The sequence below is a fragment of the Pristis pectinata genome, chromosome 16, assembly GCF_009764475.1.
Source record: "Pristis pectinata isolate sPriPec2 chromosome 16, sPriPec2.1.pri, whole genome shotgun sequence".
Classification (NCBI taxonomy): Eukaryota; Metazoa; Chordata; class Chondrichthyes; order Rhinopristiformes; family Pristidae; genus Pristis; species Pristis pectinata.
In genome coordinates, this window is record NC_067420.1 from 7,532,962 (window position 1) to 7,560,695 (window position 27,734).

At 41.0% G+C, this 27,734-nt stretch overlaps 1 protein-coding gene across 9 annotated transcripts in view; it reads left to right on the top strand.

Annotated features, from left to right (window-relative positions):
* The window catches only part of LOC127578732 (engulfment and cell motility protein 2), a 129,585-nt gene extending 102,963 nt beyond the window's left edge, over positions 1-26,622 (top strand). For 6 of the 9 annotated variants that reach the window (XM_052031123.1, XM_052031129.1, XM_052031122.1 and 3 more), the window contains 8 exons: positions 363-471; positions 4,640-4,776; positions 15,799-15,962; positions 16,719-16,831; positions 17,846-17,953; positions 20,642-20,724; positions 22,009-22,086; positions 23,605-26,618. In XM_052031123.1, the coding sequence (XP_051887083.1) occupies positions 363-471; positions 4,640-4,776; positions 15,799-15,962; positions 16,719-16,831; positions 17,846-17,953; positions 20,642-20,724; positions 22,009-22,086; positions 23,605-23,805 (993 nt within the window). In that variant the 3' untranslated portion in view covers positions 23,806-26,618. Of the gene's footprint in view, positions 1-362; positions 472-4,639; positions 4,777-11,132; positions 11,207-13,977; positions 14,076-15,798; positions 15,963-16,718; positions 16,832-17,845; positions 17,954-20,641; positions 20,725-22,008; positions 22,087-23,604 lie in introns of those variants that run through there. The other 3 variants (XM_052031128.1, XM_052031130.1, XM_052031131.1) reach the window with 3 other exon arrangements.
* The last annotated feature ends 1,112 nt before the right edge of the window (positions 26,623-27,734 follow it).

The following is a 27,734-nucleotide window of genomic DNA, read 5'->3' on the forward strand; positions in this document are numbered from 1 at the left end:
TTCCTTCCCTTGAGGGCAGTGGAGGCTCGATTGCTGAGTGCATTGAAGTACAAGCCCAGTAGATTTTTCAATATTAAGGGAATTGCGAGTTAAGAGGTTAGTACAGGGAAGTGGGACTGAGGTAAGAGATCAGATGTGATCTTATTGTGGGATAGGTATGAAAGGTCAAATGGCCTGCTATTTTGAATGTATTTGCATCCGAGCCAATCATCTCGATGAAAAGTCTCAATGCTTGAGAACGTTGGGATGAGCAGGCTCAAATTCAATTTGAAATTGATACAGCATTTGTTCCAGTGACTTGACCTATGTGTTTCCTATACTGTTCATTGCTCTACTCACTGGTATGAACCATCTGGCTGCAGATAGTCCTGGAAAACAGCAGTCGGGAGGACAAACATGAATGTCCTTTTGGACGCAGCAGCATCGAGCTAACCAAGATGATGTGTGAAATCCTACAAGTTGGAGAGCTGCGTAAGTGTTATTCAGAATCAGCAGCCATTCTCACCGAGAGGCCTGTATTTATGCAGTGTCTTTAACACTTAAAGAAAATCCTGAAATGCTTTGCTTGGTCGCAACCCTGGGACATCCTTCCTAAAAACAATGTAAGATTACCAGTTTTAAGAAGGCCTATCTCCTCCTTGCCTCATCTTATCATTGTAATAGCACTTTTTTATTTAGAAAAGGCCATTCAGCCCATCTGGTTGATGCTGCTTTCCAGGAGAGCAGTCCCATCAGTCCCATTCCTGCTGTTTTCAATTGCTTCCGTCCCTATAACTTATTCTCTGTCATGCCCATCATCTCTTCATTTTGCAGCTCCTTCACTAAGGAGTAATTTTTACAGTAGTTAATTAACCTACCAGCTTTGAGATGTGGGAGGAAATCAGAGCACTTGGAGAAAACCCATACAGTCATGGAGAAAACCTGCAAACACCACACAGACAGCACCAGAAGTCAGCATCAAACCCAGGTCACCAGAGCTATGAGGCAGTCACTGTGCTGCCCTTCCAAAGGGCTATAAATGCTGCCCAGAGCATGAGATAAGCATGTAAATATAGTCAATGGGCCACATATATGCCATTGAAAAGCTTTGCTTTCAAAGGAGAAAGAAGCAGAGACAATTGAGAGAGAAATTTCAGTGAATTGAAGGCCACGTTACCAATGGGAGAGAAGGGGGAATGTGTTCAATGGAGATTTGTTGCGTGGTTTTGGAGTGAAGTCCTGAGTGGACTTAAAGATGAGGATTATGAATATGAGATGTTCAAGTGTAAGAGAACAGTTGGCAGACCTTGAGAGGATTTGTGCCTGCTTCCTTTAGAAAGATTTTTTTTTAAAAATAAATTACCAGGTATTTCAAATCTATTAAAATGAAAATAATATATTTTAAAATAAAAACAGAAAATGCTGGAAACATTCAGCAGGACGAGCAGCATCTGTGGAAAGAGTTGATGCTTCAGGTCAAAGGCACTGACTAGAAAAGTATTTATAAAAAGTTTAAAAAAAATACAAAAATTAAAACTCAACAGTTGATTTTAAAAAACCTAAACACTATTATTTCATCAAAAAAAAATCTAAATAGTTACCTTTCTCCTTTGCAGCTGTTCCTCTCTATTCAAATGAATGTTCCTATAACAGGTCTATCTGGTACAGTTTCTGTGGGCAGATTCCCCAGTATAAGTGCAGAGAAATTGCTGTATATTCATATTCCACTGCTGGACTATAATGTCCAAGCAGAGCCTGGAAAAGGGCAGCAGGTGTGGGACGACTGTGTTTGGTCTGGAATCCTGAACTTTGGGACCCATGAAAAGAGATGGTTATAGTTCTGCATGAAACTTCTGCTGTTTCCTCGCGTGATCAGCCCTCTCCTGCCAGAGATCAGCGGATGATGTGAACGTTCAGCATTGAGAGGGTGATAGGCTTCCGCCTTGTGCAGGGTACCATTGCTTGCACACACATTGCCTTGTGGCATCGTAGTAACACTCCACAGAATTCTACTCCTCGGAGGGGAGCTGGTTTATAAACATGTATCTAAATATATATAAGAAAGAAAATGTTTTAGTTTGATATCCTGTCACTCCACATTCTTTCAAAATGCAGCGGTGCTATCTGCGTTTCAAGTTGATGCATAGCTCTTAACTCTGGTATTTAGTTCCCACGCATCTGTACAACATGCATTCAACAAATGCATTGGTGCAGAAACAGTAATAGAGTGGATCATTGGAAGGATCCGGTCCTAATTTAGGCAAATGGGAATAGTGTAGATGGGCAAAAAGGTCGGCATGGATATGGGTTGAAGGGCCTGTGTCTGACTGTATGATTCTGATACCTGGACCACCCTGGCAAGCCATGCAAGTCTCAGCAGGATAGTTCCCGAGATCTGTGGGTGCTGCATAAGTCACAACCTCAGCCTTGCGAGAGCTCTGCTTTTGCCACCAGAGAAGAGGTGAGCAGTGGGGTACAAGGAAAGGAGGAGGCAATGTAGATGTGTAATCCTGGGTCAGGATGCCCAGAACAAATCGTCACCTCCAGTTCCCCATTTATTAATGCCCCCTGTCTAACAACGCCCTGTCTAACCGACCATCCCTGGTGCAGCAAAATGTCTACTTAGTTACGATACCAAAATTAAAGGCAGCATAAAGTAATATTCCAAACCAATTTACAAATAAAAGAACTCCCAATACTATATAAATGTTAACCAATCCCTCGTGTGTATTCCCGTAGTGCTCATTGCACATGCCTTTTGCCTGTCCTAGTCTTCCTCTCCAGTGGCTGGTACAAGGAGCTATGGAATGCCTTAGAGGACAAACCCAGGCATCTCTGGCCCTACGTGGTCTGGCATTTGACTGGGTCTCCTCTGCATAAGCGACTTTGATTAGGGTGGCTGGCTGATGTACAACAGCAAGGACATTGAGAGGGAGGCAATGATGGTATCAAGAAGGTATCATCCTGCGAAAGGGCTGCAGTTTCCGTACAGCCAACTGCCATTCACTGGGGCACTGCTTTAGTGATCCTTGTAATCTGTTGGACAGATTGCTGGAGTCCTTTGACCACCTCCAAGCCCCCTGATCACTGCTGTCCATAACCAGCTAATGTCGGTCAAGCTCTGCTTGCTATAAGAGTCTGAACTTCCGCTGTACCACCATTGGAAGGTAAGGTATCATCCATCAGATGCCATATGATGGTTGGATCGACATGTGTCCATGAGGGTTGTTGACCACTGCTTCCAAGCTAGAAATTGTGGTCTGTTAAGCTCTGGTCAGAGGTTTGTACAAGAGTGCTACTTGAGCTTGCTCCATGCTCTTTGATGTTGTGTACTGACTTTCCATATCAAAAGTGCATTGAAGTCTTCACCAGAGTCTGCCACAACAGAATTCGTACCTGAGCTCGTCCCTCCAGAGAGCTGTACCAGAACTATCTTTTCCTTTTTCTGGCTGCAGGACAGTTGTGCCTCACTATTCACCTCTGACAGATCCCACTTCTCAGCTAAATTAATGTCACCATCTGGGCTGTTGCTGGGGCTGTTAAGTCAAGTGACTGTGAGTCTTCATCGTCCCCTCTTCTTATGTCTGAGTGGGTGAGGGTTGTTGGTTGCCCCAAAAGAAGAAAACCACTAGGTTAGTTGTGAAGAGGGAATGGGGAGAGTAGGGGTTTCGTGCTTACCCAGCTGCAGCCACTGGATGAAGGGATAGTGGGACATGAGGAGGAGAACAAGGTATGAAGATACCACCATTTTCTTTGGCAGCTGCCCATGGTTGACTGCTCTCCAGTTCTGTCCCACCTTGACCTTCATAAGACACCAGTGTGTTAATGAGTTTCCAGAGAGATGCTTTGGGTATCCAACTTTTGTGGTTGAATAGCTGGCATTGAAATTCGGTGAAAAGCTTGCAGCAGTTTGCTTCTGTTTGGGGATAATGAAAGGCCATATGGATGAATGTTAGGTTTGAGCCCTCATTCGTTAGAGATTATGGTTGGGTGAGTGTTAAGGGTGTGGTAAATTGACTAGTGCATGGCTGATGATGCAGTTTATGCGATTATGGCAATAGGAAATACATTTACTGATCTTGACCACATCTTTTGAGGTTAGTGTAGTTCCTGTGGCACTGCATCCTGGTTCTTGGGTTTGACTCCTGACTTTAACTTTCACGGCTGTCACATCCCAATGTTTTTTTGAACCTGTGTTTGAAGCAGCTCCACACCCACTGGGTACAAGTGAATCTGTTTTCCCCTCCACCACCACTCAGGATTCCAGTAAGGTGCTGGAAGACTGTGGACATGAGAGTTTTGGTAAATTCTAGTCACCTCCATGGTGGCTTCCACCACCTTTTGTAGCCACCTTTGCATATTCGGGCTTGCAGCAGTGCAGGGTAGCTTGAACTGGTGCAACACCTGCACATTTGTGCTCCCTGTTGAGGCGCAATGTCAAGAAACAACTGGCAAGACCCTGACATCACTGTGAGCAGACAGCACAAATTGGTGTCTGCATCAGGCCAAATGCACAAGTTCTCACCTGTTTTCATGCCTATCCAATTTAACTTGTAGATCTTTTGTTATTTGAGAGTGGCTGATTGAGTAAAATCAGTGCGCAGAAAAATTATTTAAAAAGTATTTTGGCATCTGATTGTTGTTGTTTTTGTGGATGCAGCTAATGAAGGCTGCAATGAGTACCACCCGATGTTTTTCACCCACGACCGAGCTTTCGAAGAGTTCTTCTGCCTCTGCATTCAGCTACTGAACAAAACGTGGAAGGAAATGAGAGCAACATCAGAAGACTTTAACAAGGTGAGATGATGCTGCCAGATCCACTCTGGTAGTGAGTGAAACAGGAATGCTTGAATTGCAGCCTCTGCATTACACTAACTCATTGTACAGTTAAACAGAGATCTGTGTCATTAATATTCCTGCCCTGTAACTCCACTTCCCATTATCAACAATCCATTCTGCCCCGGAGAAGGGATGTGTTCCATCCACCCACTGTGCAGCTGCTTGTGACACTCAGTTCTTGAGCGTGGGATGTATATTATACAAGTATAATAGCAGTAACATGTTGCGGAATAGCACATATTAAGCAACAATAATCTGAGTGTATATAAAGCTTTTAAAACATCCCAAAGTATTTTGAGAGAGTGGAATTGGAGAAACTGGAACTGAGCTAAAGGATACTCTTATGACAAGCAGCTAATAGCTTAGTCATGATGGTAGATTTTAAAGTGTGTTTTGCAGGAAGAGAGGTGGAGAGGTTTTAGGGAAGGCGTTCTCGAGTTAAGGCGTAGAGCCTGTTAGTGGTGGGGTGAGGTGGGTAAGGGCTTCGGGACACATCAAAGTTTGAGGATGACAGAGTTCACAGTCCTCCAGAGAATATTAGGTAAACACAATCTCTCCTTCAGGAAGTAGCAGCCGCCATCTAAGGAAACTGGTGATGTTGCAGACCATAAAGATTGGCCAGTTCCCCCTCCATCACCAACATTAGGGTCTTCCTGGAAAATGTCTTTGTTGTTAGTGAATAAGAACATTCTGAATTGTGGTATCCCCTCAGTTGTTGAATAGACTTGACTCAGTGGCAGCACTTGAATTGGAAGGTCGTGGGCTCAAGCCCTGCTTGAGGGAGTTGCAAGAATATTTCGAGCTGCAATCCAATGCAGAACTGGGGAATTGCTACACTGTCGTGGGGGAGGGAATCATTAAATTGAGAGCCTGTTTCTTCGGTGGATGTAAAAGATGCCATGCCATGCTGTGGGGTGGAGTAAAATAAAGGGAGTTCTCCTGGTGTCTAGGGCAATATTTATCCCTTAACCAGATCAGTAAAATAATTATTTTTGGTCATGGCTCTATTGTTAATGGGAGCTTGCTATATCCAACTTTCTGTTGAGCTTTCTGCAGTACAATGGTGACTATTTTAGAAGTAATTAATTGTCTGTAAAGTGGGCTTGTGGAAAAAATACTGCATAAATGTAGTACTGTATTCTTTCTTCCCAGTGAGTTTGTATTATAATATGGGCAATTGGAATTGCAAATTCCTTTTGCCTGTGCATTATAATTGACTGGGAAGTAATGCCTGTAAAGGACAGGACTACGACATCCGAGGAGCTGCTGATAATTCCACGGGGGTGATTGATGCTCTCTGGCCTCTTACCTTTGAATTCTTTTGGCAACCTAAAATTACAGGGTAACAGATAATTGTAGGGAGCGATTCAGTGGAGCGGTTCTGCTGTCAAAATAACTGCCAGCCCCAGCTGTGATGGCAAGGTTATTCTCTGCTGCCTTATAGTTTCACTCCCATCAAAATTGCTGAGGAAATTAACATTTTCAGTACCAAGCAGTAAGTTGTTTTCCACCCTTCACTTCTGTATTCTTCTTTGCTTACTAAGCATTGTTGTACTGCTGGTGACGTGCCCAAGGACCATTCTGAAGCATCTGGACACAGAAGTGCACAGAGGTACCACATGCATGCAGATACAGTCCCCACACATGTATACAGTCTGTTCGTGGTCTTTGGCTGTCTATCTGTCCAATATGCACGCACAAAATACAGAGATGAACATATGGACAGACACAGACTGAGACAAACAGTCTCTATGTATGTGTGTGTGACCCAGTTACATGGACAAGCACCAGACGCTGCCTGCCTTCATATCTGTTGAACATGGAAATGGAGGCAGGGAGACGCATGGATCCAGGGAGGCAGGCACATGCACGGACCTGGAGATGGAGGAATTCACAATCCAGTGGGATAGGGGGGTGGGGAGGGAAGGTGACAGAGGGGACTGGTTACTGGAAGTTGGAGAAATCGACATTCATACCATCAGGTTGGATATTACCAAGACTGAATATGAGGTGCTGTTCCTCTAATCTACATCTAGCCTCAACTTGGCAGTAGAGGAGGCCGTGGACAGACATGTCAGTGTGGGAATGGGAAGTGGAATTAAAATGTCTGGCCACTGGGAGATCCTGGCTGTTATGGCGGATGGAGCAAAGATGCTCGATGAAGTGATTTCTCTCAATCTGCGTCAGGTCTCACCGATGTAGAGGAGGGAGCACTGGATGAAATAAATGACACTGATGGATTCACATGTGAAGAACTGCTTCACCTGGAAGGACTTTTAGGGCCCTGAATAGTGGTGAGGGAGGGGCAGGGATAAGTGCCTGGAGGGGGATCAGTAGGGAGGGACAAGCGGACAAGGGAGTCATGAGGAGAGCGATCCCTGTGGAGAGTGGAGGGGAAGATGTGCCTGGTGTTGAATCCCAGTGGAGATTGCAAAGGTTGCAGAAAATTATATGTTGGATGCATAGGCTCGTGGGGTGGTAGGTGAGGACAAGGGGAACTCTATCCCTGTTACATCTGGGGGGGGGGATGGGATGAGGGCAGACATGCGGGAAATAGAAGAGATGTGGGTGAGGGCTGCATCGATAGCAGTGAGGGGGATCCCCATTTTCTGAAAAAGAGGTGTCCTGGAGTGGAAAGCCTCATCATGAGAACAGGTGCGGTCATCTTCTGCCCTTTGTCACTTCCACCTATCACCTCCCAGCTTCTTGTATCATTTCCCCCCCCCCCCCCCAACCTGGATTCACCTATCACCTGCCAGCTCTCGCTCCACCCCTTCCTCTCCCCCCACCCACCCCCCCCACATTTTTATACTGGCTATCTCCCCTCTTTCCAGTCCTGATGGTCTTGACCTGAAACATCGACTGTCTATTTCCCTCCATAAATGCTGCCTGCCTGACCTGCTGACTTGCTCTAGGATAGATCCTGCAAGATGTTGACACACAGGAATATGAAGCTGCTCACCTTTTCCACCACAGACCCTTCAATGAGGACTGGTGTGTGTTTGCCTGTCTTCCCCTTCCTAAAGTCCACAATCAGTTCCTTGGTTTTGCTGACATTGAGTGTAATATTGTTGTATGACACCACTCAACCAGCTGACCTATCTCACTCCTGTACACCTCCTCGTCTCCATCTGTGATCCTACCAGCAACAGTGGTGACATTAGCGAATTTGTAGATGGCATTGGAGCCATGCTTAGCCATGCAATCGTAGGTATAGAGAGAGTAGATCAGGGGGGCTAAGCACACATTCCTGGGGTGCACCTACATTGATAGTTAGTGAGGAGTTGAGGTTTCTAATCTGTACTGATTGTGGTCTCCCTCATCTTCTAGCTGCTGCTTTTGGCCATCATCTTGTATCTGTCTTCTGGCTCCTGTCCCTTTTCTGCCAGAGAAGAAAATTTCTCACTATTTCCTGTATCCAACTCTCTGTAAATCTCCCTTTGACCACACTGCTCCAAGGACAACAACCCTTCTTCATTCTCACCACATAACCCATATCCACATCACCTTGCACACAATGAGGTTTTGATCATTCTTCAGCCTGATGCTCAGAACCAGATACTGATGAGGTCTGTTTGCAATGAGTTGGTAACTGGCCTCTGAGGTGCTTCTGGGCTCCCTCAACTCAATGGTGGTGGGAATAATGTAAAATAATTTATTCTCCACATCCTGTAAGGTTGATGCATCCTGCGGGGGTGGCGGTGGTTCATCCTACTAAGACCACCCCCCCCCCCCCCCCCCCGTCCTCCATTTTGGAGTGGAACATTTAAAATCGGGAAATTGTGTGCTGAATGTTACCAGATTTCCCATTTTAACTGACGCCACCTTGGACCCAAATGATTTGAAAAATATGAGCTGCTTCTGGTTCCTCAAGGATTCCTGTTCCCTGGACTTTTTTCCCCATCATCTACCGCAAGAGTTGCAAATTTTACCAACCTCCCCTCCCTTTTCAGCAAAACTTCCTCGAGACTATTTGTAAGGGCCCCCAGTGACAGACTGACACACCTCTTCCATCCATTCTCAAGGTAGACGCCGATATTGGAGCATGTGAAATCTCTTGGTCTCCCTCTGCATTGGGGGATGCTGGAGTCTGATAGATTGTTGGAGACACATTGATAGATTGTTCCCCACTTCTGCCTCCCCCTGAGTTTAAATCAATGCTTGGGTATTACCCAACCACAATCCAATTGAGTAAAACTACCCCAAGAATTTATCTGAGATGGACCCTCTGTAGCAAATACTATTTGATATTCTGAAGGATGAAAATTGCTGGGAACTATTTTCAGTACCCTAATTAAGTCCATTTATCATTTCTGGATCTGGTATTTGAACCATGTTATTAATTGGTTTGCTTTTTAAATGTTACCACAATAAATTATTTACAGTGCACATAATAACTTTACAGTCAAATTAACCAGTGCACAAAAAATACCATTCAGTAATTTTGAGTTTAATTCCCTAATTTGTGATCCAGACATCTAAAAAAAAGCAACATTTAATGTTCTTGCACCGTCACCCCATGGGAATTAAAATGGTGGGGGGTGGGTATGTAAAGTGGGTTGCTGACTCTCTGTCACTTGTCTCACAGTATTGCACAGCCAAAAGTATCCCTTAGGAGTGCAACACTACCTTCCGCATGTGAATCTGTAAGGCATGCAGCTAACCAGTTTAGAGTCTGTTACCCTCAGTAAAGATCTGGCAAAATCAGACATTCCATCTATTGTATCTTCCAGGGCAGAAGCAGAATAATTTAGAGAGAGATTGAAGGTTGCATTAGATAAACCCTGAAAACAGATATGGATATCACAGTGTGCTATTACTCTGTGACAGTTCATTGGATCCAGGTAGCATGGTAAATTTGTACTGTCTGTAGGTGTAAAGGACTGTTGCATACTTCCTGTGCAATGCTTTGGTGCATGCATTAGCAGAAGATTGATATAAGTGAGTGATGTACTTAAATTTAGTTTGGACCCATGCAGAAGTGGATTGTGACTGCAAGGTGTGGTGAGTGTACTTTAAGAAGTGAATTAATGAATAACCGAACATGCAATGGAACAAACTTTATGAAACCTCCAAAACTGTGTACCAGAACAAATAATCCAGCAGATAACTTGTAAGAACTTCATGATCCCATTAAGTGGCACTGCTGGGGAGCCTTTCATTCTGTTAATATGGAGTTTGCTGCTAAATGCATTAGCTGGAATGTTAATTTGCAAATTTGCAGAGGTGTCTTCAAATCAGCATTGCACAAGGGTTTAACTGCTGACTGGTGGCTGTTGGTTCAGGTGTATAAACCCCACTGGTGTCCTACTTCCTGGCAGAATTAGGGTTCCATTTTCTCTAACTTGCTGCAAAGTCTAAACAAAAGTCCAATTTACCCTACTATGTCTAACATTGAGTGAACTAATCTATTTCAAGTTTTGTTTTTATTCTAGGATTGTAGGTACTACTATCAAGATTGTTTATTGGCATTGCTAATTTTCCTTTAAAAGGCTAACTTCTGTATGCACAACTAAGCTGCCTTGTAAATCTCCTTTAGATGGCATTGAATCATTTGAATAGTGTGGGCAAGAGTCTATGGTTTGAACTTCTTGTTAAGCTTCTGAGATAATTCCACAGCTCTCATGTTATTTTTTTTCCTCTGGTGGCAACTTTGCCCGTTACCAGATTCAGTGCATTCTGTTCTACTACTTAGCATGAAATTTCCTGAATTTCTAATCTAGAACAACAGCTGCTGCATTGTAAGGGGTGCTATGAGCTCTCCCAGTGGTTCACCTGACAATGCGATCTGATAGGGAGTTAAATAACTTCTGCCTTGATTCCCAGTTTGATTTGTGGGTTGGTGTAAAGGGTCGGTAGTTATCCCCCCACAATGGAATAGCCACTTAACATATTTTGTTTTCTTGACTTCTGGTACTTGGGTAATGTGCTGGAGCCTAATGCCCATGTAATTGTGTCTCAACACAAGTCAGTAGAAGGAAACAAATTTAGTTGGAATGGAGCTGGAAGTAAAAGGAAGAATAGTCCTAGGGAATTTGTCACCCTTCCCATCTTCTGAAGAGGTCCATTAAAATGCTCCAGTAGTGACATTATTTCTGTACTGACATTCATGCGCACATTTAAATTCTGCATCGTGTGAAAACTTTGTGTGCTCCAGTCCGCAAAGACCTGATGCATTGCAAATGTTACTGAAGATCTGTGTAGCAGGTTTGGTACAGGAAGTGTTAATGAGATGATGAGGGCAGAGATGGAGTGAGATTTCACAGCTCATTGAGCTCTTTGCCACACCCCACTATTGGAGTATATCATTCCTGCTTCGCATGTGCTATTTATCAGTGTCTGAGCTGCTCCGATTGTCCCTGTTCTATAGGCATGGACAGGCCTGCCGGTGAGTATTTTGGCTTTTGTGCTCTAGGACTTTTTTTGCACATTGGTTGTTCTTCACTTTTCCATTATTTTAAATTGCATTCGTTTTCACGATGCTCTTGCATTTCTCCCTTTCCCTTTTCTTACTCTATCTCTCCCAGTTTATTATTAAATGCATCTTTACTTGGCTTATAAAGAAGTAAGTACTTAATAAGCTTGTTTAAATTTTGTACATCCCGTGAAAATATATTCCCTTTCAGTTTTTCTCTCTCTCTCTTTCTCTTTAGCTTAGTAAAAATTACCCACAGACCTTAATTAATATTAAGCCATGCTGGTATGTTGCTGTTCATGTGATTAGATGAAGCCAGGGTAATTTAAATCTGTTCGTATAGGAAAACCTTTGACGTTGAGAGATTTAGACCAGTTACTGCTCATGACTCGGCCTGTGTTTGTTTGTGTGAGTTGATGCAATTCCTTTTACCTACGTTCTGCTGCCAGAATTTCTCAGAATTGGCTTCACCAAGTGCCAACAACGTTTCAACATGGACATGACTTGACCTCTATTAGAATTACAACTGCGTGCTGTAAACGGTTCTGATTCTAGTTATGCTTGAGTGGTATCCAAGGTCCCTCTTCAGGGACCACATCCCCCAAACTTTGGCGATTGATGCTGAGGTTGGGTTCTGCCCAGAGTTCAGGCTTCAGGCACGGACAAAAGATTCCAGAGAGGTTTTCAGTTATTGCCTTTGACACCAAGGCAGCATTTGACCAAGTGTGACAAGTATGAGCCCTAGTAAAACTGAAATCAATGGGAGTTGAGGGTAAATCCCACTCCACGTGCTGGAGAGCGACACAGCTCAAAGAAAAATGATTGACTTCCAAAGCCAGAACCATCTCGGCACATTGGCATCACGTGTGTTTTCCATGGCAGCTCCTTGGTCCAACTACCTTCAGTTGTTTCATCAATGACCTTCGTTACATTGTAAGTTCAGAAGTGGTGATGTCCTCTGATAATTGCATAATATTCAGTGAAGTTCCGCTTGCGACTTCTTAGATTGTGAAGCAGTCCATCCCTGGATGTAGCAAGATAGGACGACATTCGGGCTTGGGCTGAGTGGGAATTAACATTCATGCCATACAAGTGCATGGCAATGACAAAACTAGTGGGAGAATCTAACCAACACCTCCACATATTCAATGGTATAACTATGTTAAGTTGCCCGCTGTCAACATTTACCTGGATGAGCCTTATAAAAATTATAGTTGAAAGAGCATTCAGGGGCTGGGTGTCCCATAGCATGTGGCTCACCTGACAACCCAATCTTTCCACTATCTGCAAGGCACACCCAGGCGCAGGATGGAACACTCTCCATCTGCCAGAATAAATGCAGCTCTCAAAAGTGCTTGAAGCTGGTCACCAACTGAAACAAAGCAACCTGCTTGACTGGCTCTCCATACACCATCAGTGTGGCTGTAAGAAAGAATGACACAATGCATTGTCACAACTTGCCAAGGCTGTTTCAGCATCTTCCATACCCTTGATGTCTACCATCTAGAAAGACGAGAGCAGCAGGTACATGTAAATGTTATCGCTGCTGCTTCATTATCACTGGGGCAAAATGTTTTTGGAACTCCGAACGCGACTGCACTTTGGCATTGCTATCAACTGAAGTACAATTAAGAATTGGCAAAAACTGATGGACTTGTCAGTGATACCCATATCCCAGGACTGAATAAACAAGATAATGGAAATGAAGATGCAACCATTTCAGTGTAAATGTGAGTGATACTTTGCAGTTTTTTTTTCCCATTGCTTCTTGCCTAAATTTAAGGTATTGTGCCACTTGTATACTCAGTAACCAGTGGTTTTCAAGTTCTTGGAGAATACACAGTACCTTGTCAGTAGTGATTGCCATTAGACTGATGATGATGGCCAAAGATTGAATGAGGGGTGTGTGAGGTAAATATGGTATTTTCTGCCTTTTGAACTGACGAGGTGGTTTGTAATTGCCTTTGCTCTGCTTTAAATTTCTTAGCTTGAACCTGGTTGCTTAAGAGGGTCAGAGTGTGATCAATATATTAAATGAATTCTTCACATCAGTTTTCATAAACTATTCACCTTGGCGTCTAATATGCCTGAATGCATTGTTCAAGAAATGGAAATTAGCAAAAAAAAAACTGAATTTAGTATTTGCTCCTGGGCAGAAGCAAATATTTTGGAATCCTTCTTGAACTTGAGGAGTAATTGATAATCAAAAAGGTGTTGAGCATAAGACCGATAACTACAGAGCAATTGGTCTAACATCCATGAGATTAAATGCTTAAGGACCTTCTATAAGATGCTGTCAATGAACATTTAAAGTGCTCTGGCATTATGGGGAGCAGCCACTGTGATCATAGGGGTAAATAGATCATGGCTTGTAACTTTCTGACATTTCAAGTATTAATCTATTGAATATTGCTCTATGACTATATATCAGTCAGGTGAGTGCCAGTCTGATAGCTGTACAAAAATCAGCATCAAAGCACAAACCTCACTTCAGAACAAACCACTGACCTGCAGCATCCTGCACCTGTGTTAGGCGTGTATATTTTACTCAGATTTGGCAGTGGGAACCCTGCTGTGACACAGATTGCTTCCTTTTACTGACTAGCACAAAATGCTCTTGCTGAAACAGCTGAGAAATACCCACATGTACAGAAGACTCTGCCAACAGTATTTCAAAAACTGAGGTGCTCTGGCAGATTTCCAGACTCTCTCAGTGAAACCAGATCGAGCACATTCTCTCCTGCTGCAACACTCCTATAAATTGTTCATGCGGCTACATTCTGGAGACTATGTGGGATTCTGAGCAAGTCTTTCTTGTAAACCTTGCTGGCTACTAGTTCTGGTGAGTGATCCTAAATTGAGGGCAGTGCTGTAAATATTTACAATATTTCTAATTCTGGATATTATATGGTCAGAGAATGAATATGCATTGTCAAAGTAACTCACAGTATGTTGTGGGTGTGGAATATAGAGAAGGAAAGGTTGTATGTGCAATTCTGTCTGATTTTGTTTTAAAATGCATGTTGCTTGCTTCAATCTTTCCAACAATTACGCAATCTCTGTACTCTGGAGGGCTGGGCCAGAAAAGGGGACACGGGACTTTGTAGACAATGACTGAAATGCAAAGGGGAGTAGTGTGCTTTGGTTGAAAGAATTGAAGGGCTTTGGGAAAAATTGAGGTAGTTTTCCTAATTTGAGTATCTTCAACAGATTTTTTTTAAACTCAAAGCCATTCTCTCTTTGGAAAGAAATTGTAAAGATTTGTAATTCAAATGTAAGTGGAGACTTGCCACTTTATTTTTAAAATTCATTTTTGGGATGCACATGTTCCAGTTGGAATGAATGTCAGATTTGATTACGTTTATTGTCAAAATCTAGTTGCCTATGAGAAGCTGTCCAGAATCCCTGCAGTATTTGTGATGAAGGTACTTGTGTAGAGCTGTGTTGGGTTTCAAACGTTTTGCCGATTGCAAAGGTAAGAACTGTGATATATTTCAAAGTTGGAGTGGTCTGTGACTTGGAGGGTATAGGTCTTTGTGCCTTCAGACTATCTTTGACATGTCAGTGATAGGTGTCCAGGTATTCTGGATGAACTTCACTCTTTGGAATGGGGGCCTGCACTTTGAACTCCTTTCCATGAAAATAATTATTCAGCATTTGTATTTTGTACAACTACAAAGAAGTTCTACAGCATTAGAGTATCAGGCATATTTCTGGTCTCCATTATTACAAAACGGGTGGGGACAATGTAAAGTAGAATTATGATGGCTATTTGAGAGTTTATACTTGTCAAAAAAAGACTGAGTGAGTGGAGCTCATTTCCCCAGAAAATGAGACTGTATGATGACCTAAGAGATCCTTAAGATTATTAAAGGGTAGGTCAGAGACATGCAAATTATAGGCCATTGAGTCAAATTTGGCCTGTGGCCACTCTTGGGGAGCACCCCTAAAATGGATTCAGAGTTTCTGTGATGTATGATTCTCAAAGATCATTTGGGAGAGTTGGGGGTTGGGAGAAAGGGTCTGAAGTGTCAGAAAGAATTGGGAAGGATGTTCAGGGAGATGATTGATTGTATAGGGTAATTGAGGTTAAGGAACTTGTTGGTAGCAGTTCATTCAGGGTCACTCCCTTCTCACTGCAAACCCCCCCCCCCCCCCCCCCAAAAACCAAAGCAGACCCCAGTCTTCTCACTGACCTTCCATGCAGTAGAATTTTGCACAAGTAATGTCAAATGAGGACCTGACAGCACTCTGCAGGCTCAATGACCTCTGTGTGCTGGTGTGTCAAGTGCAAAGAAGAGTCAGAAACAGTGTGATCTGAAAATAGCTCTCTAAACATTAAAGTGTATGTAACCTGGAGAGTATATGATGATTTTTCCACTTTTGGAAGAACTGTAAGCCAGGACAATAAATTTGGTTAGAGTATAGAATCCACTACCAAGTGGAGTGGTAGTTAAAGTTGGGTGAGGACATAAGGGAAAGAAAAGATGAACTGAAACAGTTAGTTGATGGAACATAAACTTCTGTGTTGTAAATGCTCTAATTCTCTCCTCCTACCTTGGCAGGTGATGCAGGTGGTACGTGAGCAGATAACAAGGTCCCTAGGCACAAAGCCAAACTCTCTGGATCAGTTTAAGAATAAAGTCCGCTGCATGAGTTACTCTGAGATCCTGAGGCTACGTCAGTCTGAGAGAATGAGCCAGGATGACTTCCAGTCTCCACCAATCATGTATGTTGTCTGTTATCCTCCACTTTTCACCAGATTACTTTTTACTAAGGACATTGACTCTTGGGTATGAAGCTGTATTGGTGTCTGCTTGTTACAGTAAGTTGCACTCATGCCTGCAAGTTAGAAAATAATGCACCCAACCTGCTCCCAGACTTTGCCACACAAATTAGGCTGAAGCTCCAGTATTTAGTCAGAAGTGTGTTGCAATACCAAAAGCTGAAGTTCCACTTCTTGTGCAAAGGGCTTTCTCTTGTGGTTCTCACAGATGTTATGGATCCCACAGATATTTGTTTTTCACCCAGTACAATGAAGGGAATACATCCAGTTGGATGTCTGTGGAATGCTTCAATTGCAAAATGTCTGTTATAATTGCTCAACAGTTATTGCATTATATATGTTCTTTCATGTCTGCTTGAGAAAGGTCCTGTGTGAATCAAATCTTAGATTTGCCTTGCAAGGAATGACCAGGGTTACATTTTTCCATTTAGTTCTTAAGCCAATTAATGCCATGATCCTTTTTGCTTTCAGTGGAGCTCAGGGCAAAAGTGGTCCTCAATGTGGGCGTCATTAAAGCAAGTTAACAGTGAGGGGACAAAACAACAAACTGGGAGATGATGTGTAGATATCCATAGTATTTTGTTAATTGGTGCATTTTTTTAAAATGTGCAATGGTCCAAGACTTTCCTTCCTGTACATGTCATGTGAATAGGTACTTCTGGTTCCACTACTTATGCTGACCTCAATCTCTGTTTTCAGTGAGCTGCGGGAGAAAATTCAGCCCGAGGTGATGGAGCTCATCAAACAGCAGCGTCTGAATCGACTTTGCGAGGGCACTAGTTTCCGTAAAATTAGCAATCGCAGGCGGCAAGGTATTGGTTGGTTGACTACTAGTTACTGTTGTGAGCTGTATGGTTGAGGACAAGTTTTGTCTGCTGCTATTGTTCATTCTGATCTCTATAAACTTCAACTGATCAGGTCAGCCTCCTTAAAATGCTGCCGCCGCCTCCTCCTCAAAGTCTTCCTTTCCACTGTGTCTTTCTGTTTTGGATCTATTTTAATTCTACGAATTTGTGGTACTTTTTTGATTTCCTTCATTTGGCTGGTCCCAGCTGCCTTCTGATAATTTGTTGATGAGGCCGTTCTTATCAACCACAGGTCACAGCTGAGCCCTCACAGGCATGTGCTGTGGGAATCACTGGATAGCAGTTAGAAGCAGGAACTTCCACTGGTTCTGTTACACCACTCTGCCTGCATTGCTGTTTAGATCAGGGACACAGTGACCAACCATGACAACCATTACCATCTAAAATGAAACAACAACAGGAAGTGCCAGTATTCCTCACCAGGTCAGCTACCTGATCTGCTGAATTTTTCCTGCATTTTCTGTTTTTATTTCACATTTCCAGCATCTGCAGTTTTTTTGATTTTTACCATCAAAATTGAGATAAGAAAATTCAGTGCTGAATTTAAAAAAACCTGGGAATTTTCTGGTCTTGGGTATATTTACTGCCTAGCATACTTGTCAGTTGAGGCATCATGATACTAGGGTGACGAGGACTGTTCTTGATAGCAGTTATGATGTTGACTATACTAGTGAATTATGTATGGGGCTGCAGCTACTGGTTAGAAAGGTACTGTGTTTTGTGTAATGTTACTAATTGCTAATGTTCATTGTGATTATTGACTACTTGGTTGAATGCTTAGTTTGTAATAGTAGTTAATTCTGTACAGTTTTATACTGCACAGTATAATCTGCTAGTTGGCTGCAGTTTAGGGATACCTGGTTGTGATATTCATGGAGTTAGTTAATTGAGTGTGTGTGTTTGTTTTGCAAGGGGGAATGGTACCTGTGTCCTTATTCCTTTCTCCTCTATTTTCCACAGATAAGTTCTGGTATTGTCGACTATCTCTCAATCATAAAGTTTTACATTATGGAGATCTGGATGAGAGCCCACAAGGTGAAGTGGCCTTTGAGTCACTGCAGGAAAAAAGTAAGCCGAATTACATTGGTGGAAAAGTGTACACTACTGTCTGTATCTTGTTTCATATGAAATAGAAGCAAAAGAAAGCTATCTGGGCCCTTGTGACTGTTCAGCCATTCAATAAGATAATGGCTGATCTTTTTCCTCAGCACCAGCTTCCTGCACTAACACCATACCCCTTTATTCCCTTAATATCTTTTTTTTTAAATCTATCAATCACCATCTTGAATATACTTCAGCTGAGCCTCCACAACCTTCTATGGTTATGAATTCGGAAGATTCAGCAACCTCCTTAGTGAAGAAATTTCTTCTTATCTCCATTCTGAAAGGCTGACCACTTTTCTCAACACTGAACACAAGAAAATGGGAGCAGAAAGAGGCCACTCGGCCCCTCCAGCCTGCCTGCCATTCAATACGATCACAGCTGAGTTGCCCCAAGCCTCAACTCCTCTTCTGCAACAGTTCCCCAGAGCCCCCAATTCCCCAATCTTTCTGAAATGTATCTGCCTCCTCTTTAAATGCCTTCAGTGATCCACCCTCCATAACGCTCCAAGATAGAGAATTCCAGAGATTCACCACCCTTTGTGAGAAGAAATTCCTATACACCTCAGTTATAAATAATCACCCCTAATCTCGTAACTATATCCCCTTGTTCAAGGCTCTCCAGCTAGTGGAAACATTTCAACATCTACCCTGTTATGCCTGCTTATAATCTTTTGTTTCAACAAGATCAATCCTCATTCTTGTAAACTCCAAAGAATACAGATCCAACTTCTCTCCATCGATTCATAAAACCACATTGACTTTGATTGCATTTAACTTTTTCGAATGACTGGCTATTCCCTCCTCGATTACACACTCCAGCACCTTGCCAGCAATAGATTTTAAACTGACTGGCCTCTGGTTCGAGACACCTCAGCCAAGGGAAACATTAAAATTGCATTTACCCTGTCATTGCCTCATAAGAATTTTGTAGGTTTCAATGAGATTATCTATTGTTTTCTAAACTTGAGACTACAAACCCATTCTGTTTAAACTCTTCATAGGGCAAGCTGTCCCGTCCCAGGAATCTGTCAGGCGCATATTTTGTTGTATTCTCTATAGTCAGTATATCCTCTAGACAGCAGAGACTGATATTCTAAGTATTGCAGCTTCACCAAGCCCCTGTATAATTTCAGTGAAATATCTTTACTTTTGTACTAAATTTTCTTGCAATTAAGGTGACAATAATTTGCCATCCTAATTGTTTTCTGTACCTTCACATTAACTTAAATGATTTGTCTAGGTCTCACTGATCACCACTGGCTTTTGACCTCTTGCCATTTTAAAAACTACTCTACCTTTCTATTTGTCCTATTACATTTTTCTACATTATATTCCACCTGGTACATCCTCATCAATCCACACAGTTTATATATCCTTGAAGCCCCTCTACGTCCTCCTTGCTACCTACACCCCAGCCCAACTTGGATATATTGCACCTGGTCTCTTCATTAAATCATTGCTATAGATTGTGAACTGCTGGGGCCCCAGCTCTGATCCCTCTGGCACCCCACTGTGCACAGCCTCCCTTTTGAAAGTGACCTATTTACTGTTATGCTAATGACCAAATTCCTCTCCTCGCACAGATGCTGCTCGACCCGCTGAGTTCCCCCAGCAGATTGTTTGTTGCTCCAGATTCCAGCATCTGTAGTCTCTTGTATCTTCAACTATTTACTGTTTTCTTCTGACAAACCCTTGTCTGTTTATTACTGCCAATCCGATGTGCTCTAATTTTATCTAATAGCCTCTTGCATGGCACCTTATCAAAAGTCTCCTGAAAGTCAAAAACAACACATCTTGCTGCTCTTAATCTGCATCAGGATGAGGGCAGCAAGTCCAAAATATCCATGTTTGCCCTTGCCTATTCTGAATTACAACTTCAAAAGTCTCTTAACAGATTTCTCTTCCATAATTCCATGTCGACTGCCCAATCTGATTATTATTTTTATGTGCCCTATTAGTAGTAGATTCTATAATTTTCTTAGTATTTCTTTCAGACTAATAAGTCTGCAGTTTCCCATTTTCTCCCTCCCTCCTTTCTTAAATAGCGTAGGTTATGTTGGTTCCCACAGACTGGAAGATAACAATTCTGCAATCAATGGATTTTTTTTTAAGATGACCAATGCATCTCCAAACCCACCTCTTTCAAAATCTTGTTATGTCTGTCATCTTGTTCATGTCCTGTGGATTATCAGCTTTTAGTCCCATTAATTTCCCCAGTCCCTTTTCTTGACACATACTAATGTCATTCTTCCCATTCACCCTAAACCTGATGTTCTCCAATATTTCTGGGAATTTTTCTGTGAAGATGGGCACGATATGTATTATTTAATATCTGTGCCATTTTCCCAATTTAATTCCTCCTGTCTCATATGGCATGTGAAGTTAAAAATACTCTGCTCCTATAAGAGGGCTGTATTGTTACAACCTTAAATCATGTTACATTTCTGTGCTCGGTAAAGTTACGCACAGTATATTAAATCTGCTTACAAGAGCAACTAAAGACATTAACTCAAGACTGGTATAAATCTGAAATTGTACTCATTACATTTTGCTGTTTACTAGTACACGTCTGTCATCACTAATACATACTGGTTATTAAGATCCCACAATACCTTCTGATCATTAGCTTGTTTTTTTTTCCTCCTCATTTAGTTCCTGTTGCAGATATCAAAGCTGTGGTAACAGGGAAAGATTGTCCCCATATGAGAGAGAAGAGTGCCCTAAAACAAAATAAGGTACATTTAAGCTATTTGTATGTATGTGTTTGAATAGGTGTATTGTGGATGTGTAAAGTTGAATGAAACAAGGAGAAGATCCATCCAGTTTATCTACCACCCTAGCAGTCTTGTGATAATGATGATGGAGTTGTTGACTGATTACTGCAATTCATTTCTATCAGTGGGTCTGCATCAGATCCAGACACGAGGTGGGGAGAGCATTGAAAGAGTTGCTCATTGTATGCTTAACCATAAATCATCTCTCAATTTATCCAGAGAGTATCCCAAAATGCTACTTCCTGGAAAAAAAATCTATTCATTCACAGTCAAAACCAACTGCTTCAATCTATGAAGCCTGTTTTATAGATCTGTCTCATTCACTAAGATATTACTTCCAATTCATTTCAATTGAAATTTTATTCAATTTCCATTCCCCCAACCATTCAAAGCATAGGCTATGTCTCTATTGCCCTGTAGACAAGGTAAAATAACTTGTCATTTACATAATGAAGTCCCTTTAGAATCATAAAAACAGCAATCATGTAGTCTTCTAATATTGTTTCTAGCAAGAACATGTCTGATTTATATTATCACTCCTCACAGTCCAATCTTTTCACACCATAATCATTTGGATTACTCTCTAGTTCTGTAACCTTTTGATAATCTTTTGTGCTATGATGACCAGAACTGCATATAGTATTCTAGCTGTTATTGGTACTGATGATTTATAAAATAGCAGGGTGACTTCATTATTCTGGTGCAGTATGAACCTTGTCTGTAAGTTTCAACACTGTCCCTGGGCATTGTTGTGAAAGCAATACATTTTCTGTCAGGACCCCAACATCTACATGTATCTAATCTATATGGGTACAAGCATGAATATAGTGTACACATATATATTCACACAAATACTCATTGCCCATCTCAAAATAGAGATGTAGCACTTTGTAGCAAGATTGGATTTTGCTTCTATCATGGTGCATTAAAAGGTAAATACAGAGGTCCTAGTGTGACACCCTATCTAAGTAACTCATAGAACCCCCTGGAGAAAACTCTCATCGTCTTAGTCTGTATATAATGCAATCATTGTGTAAGTATAGTAGTGCACAATTATGATGTCCTTCGTTACATTATTAGAATGTGCATTACATTATTAGAAAAACTGAGGGCTACTGTTTGATTTGATTTACAAAGTCATTGTAGGACCAGACCTGAAATGTACAGTTTACAAAAATAAGCTAATTCATTTCTAGATGTAAGTTTGTTTATGGTCTTACTCTCTTTCCATCTCCCTTTTCCCAGGAAGTCCAAGAGTTGGCTTTCTCAATCCTACACGATCCTGATGAGGCTCTAAACTTTATTGCTCCAAACAAATATGAGGTGAACTCAGTCTTCTGATTTTCATTTATGAGTTAAGTGTTTGTTGTTCAATGCATGTTTTGGCCGAATATGTACATGAAGAGCAAAACTCATTCCTAATGGAATGATCATGGTGAACATGTTATCCTTAACTCAGCAGATAGCAAATAATACCTGGAAATTTAGTCTTATTGAAGTGCTGCCTAAACACCTGAAACGTGCCTAGGAACTTATTTGTCGTGTTCTACACATACACCATTATCGCTTCTTTAGTTACCACTTGCCCTGTCCCTTCCCCAGACACCTGCCATCAGTTTACCACTTTCTCTCATGCAAATAGTGTTGTACAACTTCAGTCACTAGTTGTTCTCTAGGACATACCTAGTTGGTCACTAATTGCGTCTGAACTTTGTTAGCAGGTAACTATGGCAATGCTGTAAAGTCTGAACCTGTTATTTTCGAGTCCATGCGTATACACCTCTAGCAGACGTAACTGAATAGAAATTAAAGTGGGATTCCTTTTCCTCCTAATCTTGCCCCGGGATCTGTGTAACTCAGCTCCTGTTGGATATACTAAATAGTAGTAGATGTTCACCTCTACACTAGTTTAAAGGGATTAGTAGGATTCGGAGAAGTCTTGCTCACATTAAAATTGCTGGCTCAAAATGGCACAGTCTTAAGTAGCTTTTCTTCAGATGATAACTCAAAGTTTCACTCTTTAGGAATAAAGAGGAGTTCTGTGCATGCAACAAGTTATCTCAGTCTTAATGTGTCCTCAGTTAATACTATGAAGCTAACCCTGGTTAAAATAGATTTGCATAGCTGACAAGTAGTTGTAGAACATTCCAAAAATTCCCAGCTCAATTCTTCATAGAAAAACTCAAATGCTGGAAACACAAACATCAACATTTGAGAAGTTGGTTTCAAATTTTGGATACAGAGCATTTGTTTGGAACTGAAAAAAAGAGACAGGTAAACCCCATTCCAGGTTCGATCAATCAAGAGGATGGTTGGAGTTGCAACCAGAAACAAACAGTGCTGGAAGCACACAATGTAACACAGCATCTGTGGAGAGAGAAACCAAGTTAATATTTCATGTGAAAGACCCATTATTAGAACTGGAAATGTCCAAAAATGAGTGTATTTTAAGTTGGAGGAGGTTTGGAGATGACGGGAAAAATCTGGGTGGACGAGGTTACAATTATTTGGACCAATTATCTGGTTATTGACTTGAAACATTGTTTCTGGTTCTCTTCACAGATGCTGCCTGACCTGCTGAGTTATAACATTTTCTGTTTTTGTTTTGGATTTCCAGCATCTGCAGGTTTTCTTGCTTCAGTGCTTGTAACTGCAAGCCCGGAAGGCTTCATATTCAATTTTTAAGCTCACTGAGGACTTTTTTTGGTTTGGAATCTTTGCACACATGAATTCCTGACAACGCAAGTCAGAAATGATCTATTGACAGGTCAAGGATTACTCTCTCCTCTTGTGCAAAGATTTTGAAGTTTTTTTTTAACATTCTATTTGTGTTCTCTGTAGTACTGTATCTGGACTGATGGACTAAATGCCCTCCTGGGGAAAGAAATGACCAGTGAACTGACCAAGAATGATCTGGATACTCTGCTGAGTATGGAACTTAAACTTCGGCTGTTGGACCTGGAGAACATACAGATTCCAGAGGCACCTCCTCCCATCCCCAAAGAGCCCAGCAGCTATGACTTTGTGTATCACTATGGCTGAACAGCAGTATGTCCAGCACCTGGCAAGCACAAAAGACAATTAATAAAACATAACACCCAATGAATAATGCCCTATTTGACCAGCTGTTAGAGAGATCTCCCTTTGTTAAGAAACACGCAAAGTCCTATAATCTGTGGTAAGGCAGCATAACAAGAAGCAGAGGGACAAACGTGTGTTTCTGTTCTGTACTAAGGTCTCGGACAGAACACTAGTCCCTTTTTAAAAAAGAGTTCTATGCTTAATATTTTTGACAGGTTTAAGAAGTTGGTGATTAATGTGATTTAGTACAGTGAAGTTTGTATGTTGGTTAATGTTCTATCAGGCTAACTAGATTTTTCACTGTATTTAGACAATCCTCCATCAAATGTTATTCTACCTTTTTGATCCTGTTTGTATATTTAATACTGTACACAAAGCTAATTTACAAAGAGAGCCTTGTGCACTTTCTGTTACTTGGGAGTGTCTTCAAGATTATTGTCTGAGGATACCTTCTACTGTTTGACAGCTCTCACTTTTAAGGGACACCAACCAACTTTATTTTTCTTTCCTTAGTCAAGATTCACCCTGCTCCATCACCATTGGGTTTCCAGTTGTGAAGGGAGATGCAAAGACAACTGGAAATGCTGGTGTACAGATGATAGGGAATAGGGTCATGAGCAGCCATTAACCTGCTCTATGATCCAATGTTGTTCATACTCTGTTCAAGCTTTGATTTTTCTCTTTTAATGTGATTTATGATGCAGATAGATTAGAGCCATGCATATCCCAAGGCCCGATAATTTTTATAGTCCAGGAGCACATGTTACGCATGTGCTAATAATGAAGGTTGTACAGTACTAGACACATTTAAGACCATTTGAACTTTAGGAAAGATGATCTGTCTCATCACCACTCCCCATCTTTGGCTTGGCTCCTACTTTTGATCTGGGACCTTGGCAGGGGAATTGAATAGGTATTTGAACGGATTAGATTAAAGACACTGAAAGAACTCATTTTGTGTTGGCAAAGTATATGAATGAATTTGACTAGATTACTTGAATAATAGGCAAACATACAGATTTAAACATAATTAAAATTATCACTGAATTAAACCAATAAGTTAATAAAGATTCTTTGCTTTAGATAGCTTCAATGTTATTGTATCTAAGATGACCATTAATCCATAGTTATAGATACTCCTCTCATCAGAAGTATTTTTAATCTTAAAGTAATATTATCACTGTAGGGAGACTTGCTGCTTACAATGGCAAACCTGTGTTTTTATTGTAACCAGAAAAAGAGATTTCCAGACTGGAAACAACTTTATGGTTGGTCTCTTTGCTGCACCCAGGTTAACTGACAGATTTGAAATTACTTACTCCACTTAATTATGGGATGCAGGAAGACAGACTAACTGAAGAGAATGTGGTAACTGAAACCACTTCAGAATGTTGTATTGTTCTTTAAGCTGACTGGTTTTCACTTTGAGATGGTAATTGACGCTCTAGGGAAACTGATGAGTTGTAAAGTATTAAGAGCAATCCACGCAGCTTCATACTGTATCTTTACTTCTAATGTATGATTGTCTAAATTTGAAAATGTGGTGCTTCAGATTTATAGTCTGGCGATCTGTAGTTAAGCAGACTGCTATAAGTTTTAAAGGCAATTTATAATTGACAGTTCTTATTACATTGAGTAAATTGTTTTTATCTTCACAATTATAGGCTAGTTTGGGACTAGTTCAAAAGCTTAACAAACTATTATTTCTGCTCATACATACTGCACTGTTAGTCTGTTTGGCAAAGAGGTAGCATGCACAGTAACCATGTGGGCCATCAAACTAAGCTGTATCCAACATAATTTAAATGGCACATTATAAAGAGGCTCTAATTTTAAAAAAAACAGAAAATTGTACCTAAAATCTGTTGATCTCAGTACTGGAGATTTGGGCAGTAACTTTTTATGGGTGATGATAATCTGTACCACCTAATATTCTAACTATAATATGAAGGGGAAAAAGTGAAAATACAATACAGTAAGAAAATACAATAAGAAAATTACTACAAATCTACTGCCAGATTATTTCAGTTTGAAATCTTGTACTGCTCTTGTCCATAATATATGAGCAAAATAGTGCACCCTCTATACCTTTTGCCTCATCAAATGTGTGCTTTATTCTGGTGGGGATACAGAGAAAGTAACACGAATTATGTTTGCCCCAATGTTTAGCCATTAAGGTGAAAAGAATACATTGTTCTAAATTCTTGCTTTTAAAGAAATATGCCACCATTTTTTAAAATGGAATTTGCCACTTCTCCCACAAACCCTGCTGTTGAAGATGTGGCTGAATGCACATGTGCACTTCAAGGCATTTTTTGAGCTGAAACAAGCTTACTGAAGGCCACTTTACCCTGATGAGGTAGAAATCTTAGAGAACCTGTTAAAAATGTAAGGGATTTCCAGTAGATATCAGTGAGCATCATTTTCTTAATTAAGTTCAGCTCTCCATTGGCAGATGGTGAAAAGGCTGAAACTTTAAACTCAAGTTTAATGCCAGCAAAAACATTTAACATTTGTAACAATCTCACATGAGTGAGAGGTACAATGTGTGAAACTTTTTAATAGCATTTTGGGAGAATATTTGTCTATTATACTGTTTATTGATCAGTGTTATGATAGCTGTTTAAAAAAAATGAAATGGAAACATTTACACTGAAAAATATGCTATAATGAGTCTTCATTTTTTTGTACAGAAAAAATTGGTAACTAACAGCATGTGCACTGAGCCGGTGATGTTGGAATACTACTGCACAGACTTATTAACATGTGTTCCATATCTCTCAACTGTGTACTTTGTTTGATTGTACTTTCCATTTGCAAAGAGTGGCCAGTCCCAATGTCACCCTGAAAATGATGAATACAATGCAATTTAATCTGCCCTGGACACATTCAACAGAAACAATTACCTCTCAACTACTGCACCACTTAAATTTCTATCTAACTTTCCATCCTCCACCTAATCGCCATTGGAACTAAAATTCTAATCCAGGACATTGATCTTAAAATCTGTTCCTCCTTTTTAACCAAAGCCAAATTAGGAGTTGGTGACCCAAGTCCATTGCCACATTCTCCTACCCTGTTCAATTCCAGAAACAGATTTTCATTGTCTGAGTGTCTCCACTTTCTCCAAAGCTACTGGGTGAACTTCCTAGTTCTCTGACTGCGTGATGAGGTATGTACAAAACCTCATTGTTTTGTATATATGGACTTCTGGGTGGATTTTTCATTGCCATCTGAGTCCATATATACAAAGATTTGTTCTCTTGGGGGAAATGAAAACAGAACGTGCTGGAAATTCTCAGTCAACATTTTAGGTTGATTATTCATTAGAATTTTTGAGATTTGTTCTTACCCACCTCTTGCCTCTCCTCTGCATTTCTTGTTGAATGCTCAAAAATATCATGGTGTCTAGTTAAATATAGTTTTTTGTTTGGGTATGTCTGAATATTCTATGTAGTGTCACGTACCAGCAACAAAAAGAACACACCAAGTCATGTATAAGTGTTAATACTATTTTATTAATAACTACTTATGATAATAAGAAAAATAAAAGTAAAAATGTTAGAACATTAGAAGTAAAAATGTTAGATCTTAAACATTAACCCCAAAAACTAAACCCGAAGTGTGTGTGTGTGTGGCAAATTCCCAAACTCCAAGTCCAGGAATCATTCTCAAAGTTCAGTTCAGCAAGCCGTAAGGTGAAACGTGAGCAAAGGCTTCTGCAAAACCACCGTTGACTGAAGAGGAAATGCAGAGAGAAAATAGAGAGTAATTACGAAATCCAAATGTTCCACGATGGAACCCATATGACACCCCAATCACTGATGATCTCCGTGGCTTTGTTCCAAAGTATCTGCCACCCCGAAAGGCATCTGAGACGTGGCCGTCCA